The sequence below is a fragment of the Camponotus floridanus genome, unplaced genomic scaffold (assembly GCF_003227725.1).
Source record: "Camponotus floridanus strain SB8 unplaced genomic scaffold, Cflo_v7.5 scaffold7, whole genome shotgun sequence".
NCBI lineage: Eukaryota > Metazoa > Arthropoda > Insecta > Hymenoptera > Formicidae > Camponotus > Camponotus floridanus.
In genome coordinates this window covers 3,396,875-3,407,078 of record NW_020229838.1, presented here as the reverse complement: position 1 = coordinate 3,407,078, position 10,204 = coordinate 3,396,875, and the positions used below count along the sequence as shown (strand labels likewise).

The 10,204-nt window shown below is 37.2% G+C and overlaps 1 protein-coding gene across 4 annotated transcripts; it reads left to right on the top strand.

The window, feature by feature from the left end:
- The first annotated feature begins 348 nt into the window (after nucleotides 1-348).
- On the top strand, nucleotides 349-10,120 carry LOC105253117 (GRB10-interacting GYF protein 2). Of its 4 annotated transcripts, none has more exons than XM_011260934.3 (16): nucleotides 349-429; nucleotides 1,342-1,386; nucleotides 1,477-1,693; nucleotides 2,343-2,516; nucleotides 2,729-2,930; nucleotides 3,031-3,244; nucleotides 3,324-4,305; nucleotides 4,622-4,984; nucleotides 5,073-5,384; nucleotides 5,489-5,581; nucleotides 5,647-6,080; nucleotides 6,167-6,368; nucleotides 6,438-6,638; nucleotides 6,744-7,167; nucleotides 7,232-7,461; nucleotides 7,708-10,120. In XM_011260934.3, exons 2-16 carry the CDS (start codon nucleotides 1,355-1,357, stop codon nucleotides 7,831-7,833), a joined length of 4,206 nt encoding a protein of 1,401 aa, XP_011259236.1. In that variant the 5' UTR covers nucleotides 349-429; nucleotides 1,342-1,354; the 3' UTR covers nucleotides 7,834-10,120. The 4 variants fall into 4 exon arrangements, with proteins under 4 accessions (XP_011259236.1, XP_011259235.1, XP_011259233.1 ...); XM_011260933.3 differs by having other exon boundaries at nucleotides 6,738-7,167; XM_011260931.3 differs by having other exon boundaries at nucleotides 6,438-6,644; nucleotides 6,738-7,167.
- Nucleotides 10,121-10,204: the final 84 nt, after the last annotated feature.

Below are 10,204 nucleotides of genomic sequence, written 5' to 3'. Positions count from 1 at the left end.
CGTTCAAGTTATACACAAATATTAAATTTTACAAAAGAGATTGACATTAATACGATGCTTGTCAAAGAAATGAAATTAATTATTCATATATAATGTTTTTTATAACTTATGTATAAAAAGTTTTTATAATATTTTATGATTTATATATATCTGTATTTTTCAAAATCTAAATTTACATCTCAAAAAATCATTTTTATATTAATAATTAATTTTATATTTGAATTTTATACGGCTATAAAAGTGGATTGGTCACTGCTGCCATGCAACCATTTTTAGTTTTTTCATCTGGTGACTTTTCGCGACCTCCCTTGCAAGCGTGTCATCACTACCACCACGCAAAACTCTCGCATGCGCTCCATTCTAAAAAAAAAATTCAGCCATATTGGTGTGTTGTATCGCTGTTCTCAGTGATTTCGAAGCTCAGCTAAGGTATTTTTCCCGAAGATCCGGATGCCGTTTTCGTGCCCATCCGCGATCGTCCGAGGCCCGAGATCGGCGATCATTTTTTTACCACTTTCTCGTCCCGATCGCGATTCACCGCGCGTGTCGATCTTCCTGGTGCTCGCACGATCAAAAAAAAGTTGGGTTAATGTTGCCACCTTGGATCGCGGATATCGTTCTCGCTCGTTCTCTGCGCCTGCGAAAAGCGTGTCGCGATGATGAGATCGCGTGTTGTTTCACGACGCGCTTCTTTCGCGACCAGCGAGGAGATACATCGCGAGAATCTCCGAGGATCTTCCGAAGCCGCGCATAATTGACGAGCTCCGCGCGCTGCTGTACCTTGTGTTACTCTACGGAACTTTCTTTGCTCCTCGAAAGCTCATTGCTCTTTCGTCTGTCTTTTTTTATCGAAATTCGCGATCGCTGATCACAAATATCCCGATATTGAGCAACAGGTAGGAGCTGATCGGTACACTCTGATTTATATACGCGAGATTGCTACGGCTATCTCTTTTTATGTCGATCTGCATCGTGTATACACTGGGATGTAACAGATGACAAAGCCCCCCTTCGTGATGGATGGCAAATTTCTTTTACCCACCTTCGAGCCTTCGAGGAAAATCGCATTACTATGATTTTATTTGCCTCGTGTTCTGTTCAGAATCGATCTGGCCCTACAAATATTTACATAAACTTCGTGATATCGAATATCAGTCGATAAAAAAATTAAAAAAAAAAACATCTTGAAATTATGTTATGCAACAGAACTTGTCTTGTGTACTCTATATATTTGTAAGATGCTTTTTATAATACTTAGCTTCATAGAATAATGTGTGTATTGCAATTAGATATGCTTTATTACAAGTTACTGGTCTTATTTTGTGTTTTTTTCTTGTTTAGAAGATAGTACATCATGACGGATTCCATGAAATTTGGTCCAGAATGGTACGTAATTGCAGTACATTGCTAGTGAAAGTTAACTCGTCATTTATATTTGTGTTTATATTAATGTGGTTATATTTACATCATATGTAGGTTGCGCACTGGTGGTAGTGGTGGAGGTGGTGGAGGAACCACAACATTGAGTACACCTCGGTATCAATTGGCAGAGCATAGATACGGTCGAGAGGAGATGCTGGCTCTATTTGATCGCAATTATAAACCTCCAGAGCCTCTAACAACTTTTCCAGCATTGTATGTAGAGAAAACTCAACCTCCATTGGCTCTTGTACAGATGACAGAGGATGAAACGGTAATTAGACATACATATTGTACGTTAATATCACAATCTACTTTTTATTATATGATTTATATTTTTATCACAAGAGAAAATAGCCTAATTTTAATTATTATTGATAATAATAGAAAGAGAAGAAAGCTCAAATTATGTTATTTGATTTGTGTTATTATATATTTTTGTTTCTCATTCCTTCTCTCCTTTTTAATTTTTATTGAGAACTATCTAAAAATATAACATTTTGTTTTACCTTAGAGTTTTTTTTTACCTTAATTTTTCTTTTCATTACAAACAACTTGCTTTTTTTAAAAAATAATTTTTAATAAATTTTTCAATTTTCTCTTTTTTACTAAATTATCTTTTGAAGTTATATATAAATGCATGTATATGCATATATATGCATGTATATGCATACACACACACACACACACATATTCCATATTTATATTTGAATCCAAATACAGTAAAACTAACACAGATTTTTTTAAATATATATTCTATTTGTATGTAAGGCTTGTTGTACTCAGAGCTATCTTCTTTTGTGTTACTATCTTAAAATTGTAAAAAATGAAAATAAGTTTATTTGAAAAAAAATTTGTCTTTTTTTTGCTCTTTATAATATAAATATATAATATATGTGCTCAAATATATGTGAACCTTTCAGCGTATGTGGAATGGGGGGATAACTAATATCGGTAGTCGTGGAAGAGGCAGCAGTGTGGATCGTGGACGTGGTAGAACTGGAAGAGGAGGCTTATATTCATCTCATTATTCACGCGGAGTTGGTTTCGGAGACGATTCTGGTGATGGGATACGAATTGAGGGTCAATCATTCCAGGTACAGGTTTCTGTTCTTTTGTCTAAAATTCCTCTTTGATATATATATACTTTTTTCTTGATTTAATTGTTTTTTGTATCTATTGCTTTTTTTCAAATATATAAAATTTACAAAAATAGAGATAATACACTTGTTGATTAAAAAAGAATAATTAGAAAAAACAATTAACATAGGAACACATGATGGAGGAAGCTGAAAGATTTTATTTATAGGGAAGAAATAGGCCATTCGATAGATCTCAAAGCGAACGCGGTTGGCCGGAGAGAAATGGTGCTTCAGATCCAGGAGAATGGAACGGTTCCACTAGTCCGAGAAAAGAACTAAGTCGTGGAACTAGCGGTAGCTCCCTTATGGAAAGTAATTGGAGACGCCATCGCGGAGGGGGAGAAGACGATGACGGTTGGCGTAAGTGGGGTAAGTACAGACACATCGTTTCGTACATTTAAAAGGAGATATTATTATATGCACATACACATATATGTTTATATGTAATAAAACAAGATATTTATGTTAGGAAGGAGTAGTTGGCGCGAGGGTGGCAGTATAGATCGGGATAGGCTGGACAGAAATGATGGTGATGGGGAAGAAAGTAGAGGTGGTGGATCGGGAAGATGGGAACATCGGGGAAATCACAGACCTTCCCATGATTCAAGTCACCATCCACCACCTCGTACTGCTCGCGCTTGGGAATCAAATCATCATGATAATCACGACAATCTGCCAGAATGGTTAATATTAAATTTCATTATGGCATCTCTTTTTTTTTTTTTTTTATTTTTATTTCATCTCTTAATCTTGATATTTCAGGGCGACGGAAAATCCGAGCGAAAGCGGCGGCAGTTTTGACGCTTCAGGCGCGTTTCATGGTGGAATGTATTCAGACGACGATGAAGACGGTGCAGCGGGTGCTTCCCAAGGCAGAACTCGACGCGTCTCGGAAGGCAGTGCTTCTAATATAGTGAAATCTAATAACAAGACATTGACTTTCGGAACAGGTTCTGTCCAATCATTGAATCGCCATACAAATAATACAGTCGGTACTACATTAAGTAAGGAACGATCGAAACCGTTAGATTCAGTCGAGGATAAGGATAATTCTATAGGAAAAGAGAGAAAATGTAACTCGCCCTCCGCTAAACCTCCAATTACATCGACGACTGAAGACATTCCCGCGAAGATCTTAACGACACCTTCGGATCTTTTGCAGAAGAAGACTGTCATCGGATCTGCAAATGTGAATAAAGTCGAGACTAGTGAGAAACCTGATGAACCTCCAAGTGGAACTCACGATAAAGAAAACATACAGCCACAAGAAGTTAAAAAAGAGTCCCAAATAACTGTTACCACAACTAATCGACAGATTCAAGCAATTTTGGAGCAATCGAAGCTGCATAATTCAGGAATTGTCAGCATCAGGCAGAGATCAGAGGACGACTATGATAGAATGAAAGAAGAGGCTGATGCATTGGTAGCCAAATTAATGGCAGATGAAGAGAGTCACAAAGAGAAAACGATTGCTACCGGTGTCCCGTCCGCGATTGGCAGTAATCAACCTTCCGCAGTTTCCTCTACGAGTAATCAGGAAAAATGGTATTATCGTGATCCACAGGGTGAAGTTCAAGGACCGTTTTTAGCTAGTGAAATGGCCGAGTGGTGCAAGGCCGGTTATTTCACTACGGGCTTGTTGGTGAGAAGAACCTGTGACGAAAGGTACGCTACACTCGGTGATCTAATTAAAATGTACGGAAGAGTACCCTTCACGCCTGGTCTGCCAATACCTCCTTTGAAGGTACACTATTATATTTATTTAACATTATTTTATGCATTCTTTTTAAATTCTTATATATTGTTACTAAATTATTTTATTTATCGAGGATTTGGATGTGTGTATAGTGTAAAATAGCTTTGAATTGAATAATTTAAAAGGAAGCAGAATAAAGGAAAATGAATTTTATTTATAATCATCTATAATATTCAATTTGCGATGTAAAGCAATATCCAAAGATTTCTAAAATAAAAAATTACATATTTTTATCTTGCATTCAATTCCTCTCGCAATTGCTATTGAATATATTTAATAATATCAAATAAATTTTTATTCATAGCTATCGGAACAAATAATTCCGCCTGTTCCTACTACTATACCAGCTGGACTAGCCGCTAGTGCTATACCGAAGGCCGGAATAGAGGATCCGATACTGTTGATGACATATCAGCAAATGCAGATGATGCACAATCAGCAAATGCTGCTTAGGCAGATGAGAACATCGGCGATAGCAAAGTTGTCTCAATCGGAACACTGGACAACGTTGAGTCCAGTAGAGCAGAACCAATTGATTCTACAATATGTCATACAGGACGGAATGCAAGAGATTCCGGAAGTTCCGATAGCAACAAACCCATTTGTACCTCACCTTGCATCGCAGACGGCTAATCCTGTTATGCAACTTTTCACTCAGATGCAGCAGGTAATGCATCAATAAGCTAATTCAATGTTAGCTTTAAATTGACATTAAGCAAAATACTATATTCTTCACACGTATATTCTTCACACAGGCAAAAACGCAGCCCGAGACACATCTACCGACAAATCCGCATGCAACCGCATCGTCTCATCCGGCTACAGTAGATCCACTACAACAGTTGATCCAACAGATGGGTAATATACAGAATTTGCCTACCATACAACAACCAAATATCGCTCCGACTCCTGCGCCGACGCAAGAAGACAATCCAATTAAATCTCTGCTACGTCAACTTAATGTCAACACAAATGGCCATCCGCAAGCACCTCATATGGATACTGTCTGGCCGCAACCTCCGCCGCAAATAGCTCCCCAGTTTAATGCGCAGAATTGGTTAGCGCAGGTGCGTTGCTTCGTGTAAAGTTCAAGTTTTTACAGAGATGTAAAAATTATGTTTGAAAAATCGATTCAATATCATTTATTCATTTGCATTATATTATTTTCCAGGTTGGGCCCATTCCCGCTATGCCACCTGGACAATTACCTGGTTCTCTGTGGGATTTACATGCTAAAGATATGAAAACTGAACAGCAAATACTGGTAATTCAATTTTGTTCGATTTTCAATGTTATAAAAAAATCCAATGTATTATTTTCTCTTTTTAGGAAGAACAGAATTTAAAGTTACAAGAGGATAGGAAAAAAGAAGAGTTAAAGAAGCAAGAAGAATTGCAACGTCAAGCGGAGGAAGAGAACGCAAAGAGAAAGCAAAAGGAGGAGGAACAGGCTAGACAAGTAGAAGAAGCGAAGCGTAAAGACGAAGAGAGAAAGAAAAAGGAAGAAGAGAAGAAACGAAAAGAGGAAGAGAAACGCAAACAAGAAGAAGAGCAGAAAAAGAGGGAGGAAAAAAAACGTAAAGAAGAGGAGAAAAGGCGCGAGGAGAAGAGAAAGCAAGAAGAAGAGAATTTGAAGAAAAAACAGGAAGAGGAAAAAAGAAAGCGGGAAGAACTTAAAAAACAAGAAGAGAAATTGAAGAAGGAAGAAGAGAAGAGAAAAAAATTGATGGAGGAAGAGCAAAAGAAGGAAGAAGAGAGACTTAGGTATGTCGATGTAAAATTTATACAAAGCTTAAACAAACGAAATGAATTGAATATTTGAATGAAACTTTTATCTGTAAACTTTACAGAAAAGAAGTGGAAGTGCGACGACAAGTAGAAGCGGAAGAACAGGCGCGTCGCACGGAACAACGGCGAAGAGAAGCCGAAGCACTACGTAAACTTCAGGAACGAAATAAAGCTCCATGGGCTCAGACTCCACGCGCGATGGCTCCTGCCGCTCATACAGCTTCACTCGCTGAGATTCAAAGATTCGAGAGAGAGAAGAAAGCGGTAAATACATTTTACGTTTGTTACATGCATAATTTATGCATATCTACTAATATCATTGTTATCTTACAGGAAGAGCAACGGCTTCAACAAATGATGCAGCAACAATTAGCGCAGCAAAAGGCGATAGAAGCGGCACAAGAAGCATCGACAACCGATTCGTCGAAGCGATTACAGTTTAAATGGGCGGAAAAGGCTACCGCTTCCAATAAACCGCTCCAAGTGAAAAGTCTCGCGCAAATCCAGCAGGAGGAACAAGAACGCATCACTAAGGTAAAGGTACTTATTGTTTCCTGAGTATACTAGGTACGAAAAAATATTATTTCTGTAAAAGAGATCGTGCGATAAGAAATTGAAATATTTTTTCCCTAGCAACAGGAAAGGGAACGGCAAGAAAAGGCCGGTCAAAAGGAATCGGCAAGTATGCTGCAGAATGCCGGAATATGGGGTACAGCATCACAATGCTTGAATTGGGCCAATTCGAGTACATCGAATAGCCAAGCATGGTCCATTAATGCTGGTAATAGTGGTTTCTGGGATGATCCCACGCCCGTCAAGTCGTCTGCGACTGTAAAGCAATCGGCTGCCAAACAAACTGCGATCACGAAATCCAGCACTTCTAATCAGCAACAGCAGCAGCAACAACAACCTCAACAGAATAGTAACAATAAGGCATCCAAGAGCAAAAACAAGAGGGAGGAAGAACTGGTGAAGAAACTATTTGAACAGAACACTGCCAAGCCCGATGATTTTACGCAATGGTGTAATAAAACGTTGAGCGGTATACAAGCGTCTGTGGACAGTAAGTATAACGCATCAAGTTTATCATTCACATCGATTTTCTACTACACCACGTGCATTCACAGTCCCTACATTCGTTGGATTCCTGCGGGACATAGAGTCAGCTTACGAGGTGAAAGAGTACGTTCGCGTTTACCTTGGCGATACCAAACAGAGCACAGAATTTGCCAAGCAATTCTTAGAGAAGCGAAGTAAATGGCGATCTGCGCAACGTCCTCAAGCACAAGCGGACGATCTGTGCAAGCCAGCGCCAGCCGTTAATCCGAATGCATCTGCAGAATTTCAAGAAGTGAAGGTAACCGAAGTGAATTATTCTTGTTAACAGTCCCATTTTCATTCGATCCGTGGAAATATATTAAAATATTATTACATCATTTAATTTAAATAGAGTAAATATTTTTGTAATAGATTACTACCTCTTTTCACATTATTTATATGATAAGACAAAGTTAATATCTCAAATATAAAGGTAGAATCATACTATATAAATCGTGCCTCGAATTGTGCAAAACACATTAGATCTATTCCTTTTTTCGTTCAGGGAAAATCCAAGAAACCAAAGAAAGGAAAGATGTTCAAGGTGGACAACAGGATTCTTGGCTTTAGCGTAACCGCGGCCCCTGATCGTATTAACGTAGGTGATCGCGATTATGGTGAAGGAGTCTGAGCTGTTTCGCCAATTTACCTCACGGAAATGATGCGACGCTCTCGATTTACACATTGCAAATGGTTCGTTATTTATTTATTGTATATGCCAAACGGGTGCTGCTGAGAAGAATCACCCACCACGGGTAATCTCTTGAAGCATACAAATACTTTACGATCCAAGGAGGAATTCGATCGTTCTTCAATCGTCGATGACAGGACCGTGGCTGAGCGTGGCGTTATTTTCTTATTACATTAAATGGAAAAAACTCCATTGTACATATTACTCAAAGATGAATATTTCAGAAAGAGGACGAACTTACTTTTTCCTATGTATGTACGCGCGACAATTAAAGTTGGAAACTTTTATAACATTTCATCATCATCATCACCATCATCACTTAAATCCCTAAGCCAAGACGATAAAAGAAAAAGGGAGAGAAAATATATACAGAGATAAAACGAGCTCTGGCAGTCAATAGCAATATGTGTATGTAAAGGTGTTCGACGAAAAAAGAATATATATATACATACACACACATGTATTAGAACGTGCTCATGTTGTGAGATCGCGAAAAACACTGTCTCAAGTACTGAATATATATGCGGTGCGTCAGTATTTGCCCTCGCTGAATCCTATGGATTTTCCGCTTTGTCGCAGATATATTCATCGAGAAGAAAAGATTCGCGCACTTTGTATTATTTATACAACAGATTTTATGAATGATTTAATCCATGCATTTCGAGCACGGAAAAATCTCTTCCTTTACTTTTTTAATATTTTTCCGCCGTCATAATATACTGCAATCATAATAACGATACTGTAAGCAGAATTTCATGTACACACAACAGTAGTTGCATACGCAAATATTAATAATAGAACGGAGACTCGCGTTACTCTTTGCAACAACGAATGAGCAGTGAAAAAGAGAGAAACAGAGAGATTCAAAATACTCTTTCGTGACAGTAGGAGTATAATTATGAAATAAAACTAGCAATTCAGCATAGCACTCTTGATTAGAAACTTTTTGGTTTTGCAGTAGAAATGAAGCAATAGCGATTTAAAAGCGATATTTGCATTATTAATTCCACACAATCTCGACAGCGTAGATAAAATCGTGACATCACTGATAACCGCATGTGTGGATCTCACTCGTCGTAGTCTTCTTGTAGTCGATCTAATAAGAAAAACTTGAAAAGACTCGAAAAACTTACACGGGGAGACTTAAATGACATAATACGTGATCAGAGAGGCGGAGTACTTTTTTGTAAAGTTTTATTTTATAACTCTCTTGTAAGTGTCGTAGTTAAAGATCCGTAAAGGGGAACCTTTTTAGCACTTTTTAAAGACATTCGTTTCATTATATCTTAAGTGGACTAATATGCATCAAGAGATGCGATATTGAATAAGCGTGTAATGTTGTGACACAGATCTGACCACTCGTAATATTATGATGCTTGTTAACGAAGGTTCATTGATTTTCTCTTATCTAAGAGCATCTAACATAAGAGAAAATCATAGATCCTTACACGTGAAAGATTTATGTATAAATAGAAGATTAATGTACAGAGTATACGCGCGGCGATTAAACAGACGAAAGCGATAATTAAAAAATTAACATTGTATCAATTCTATAATTGTATTTAACATACAACTAATTGAAATAAATATTTTTAACTTTAATTTCTTATCATTTTGTATAAATTTTAATTATACATAATTTTAATTTTGTTATAAATCGCAGACTTGATAGAATACTCCACAATACACAACAACGCGTAATGAATTTTTATTTAAAAGTACGAATGTAACTTTTTTTCTCATATAAGTCGATATAATATATATTTCGTACACTTGTATACTCTGTATGTGCAGATGATAACTTGATAGTCGAACGAAAGTATGGCAGATTTTTGATCGCAGCGTTCAAAAAAGAGAGAAAAAAATGAAATTATTTATCGCTTCTTATAAAAAGAGGAAAAAAATACTCGCGAAAAATATCGATTATATTAACGCGCGGTTGGTGAATTACATGAATACGAATTAACCTTTCTACTCCACACATATTGCTACAAATAACTGCTTAAAGATTAGCGCGAATTGTTTTAAAACGTAAGCACGAACTATCCGTAATACACACACGACGATATTTTGTAATGCTAATGACGCAATAAATATCTTTCTTAAGCATATGTAACTATATGTGTATGCGGGGTACGAGCGGCGTTGGATATCGTTACAAATTGTTATACGTGTTACGCATTGATTCATACGAGATGTCACATGTATCATAATAAAAAAAAAAAAAGAAATCCACACATTTAACGGATAAAGTATTATTTTCATAAACAAACTAACGTCGGATGTTGAACATCATGCGCTATTATATTTG

Excerpts from the sequence above, each read along its gene's own strand:
- LOC105253117 (XM_011260931.3), top strand. The coding sequence starts at position 1,355 with ATGACGGATTCCATGAAATTTGGTCCAGAATG. Across the intron at positions 6,645-6,737 it reads AACGCATCACTAAGGTAAAG|CAACAGGAAAGGGAACGGCA; the intron begins GTACTTATTGTT and ends TTTTTTCCCTAG. Across the intron at positions 7,462-7,707 it reads CAGAATTTCAAGAAGTGAAG|GGAAAATCCAAGAAACCAAA; the intron begins GTAACCGAAGTG and ends TTTTTCGTTCAG.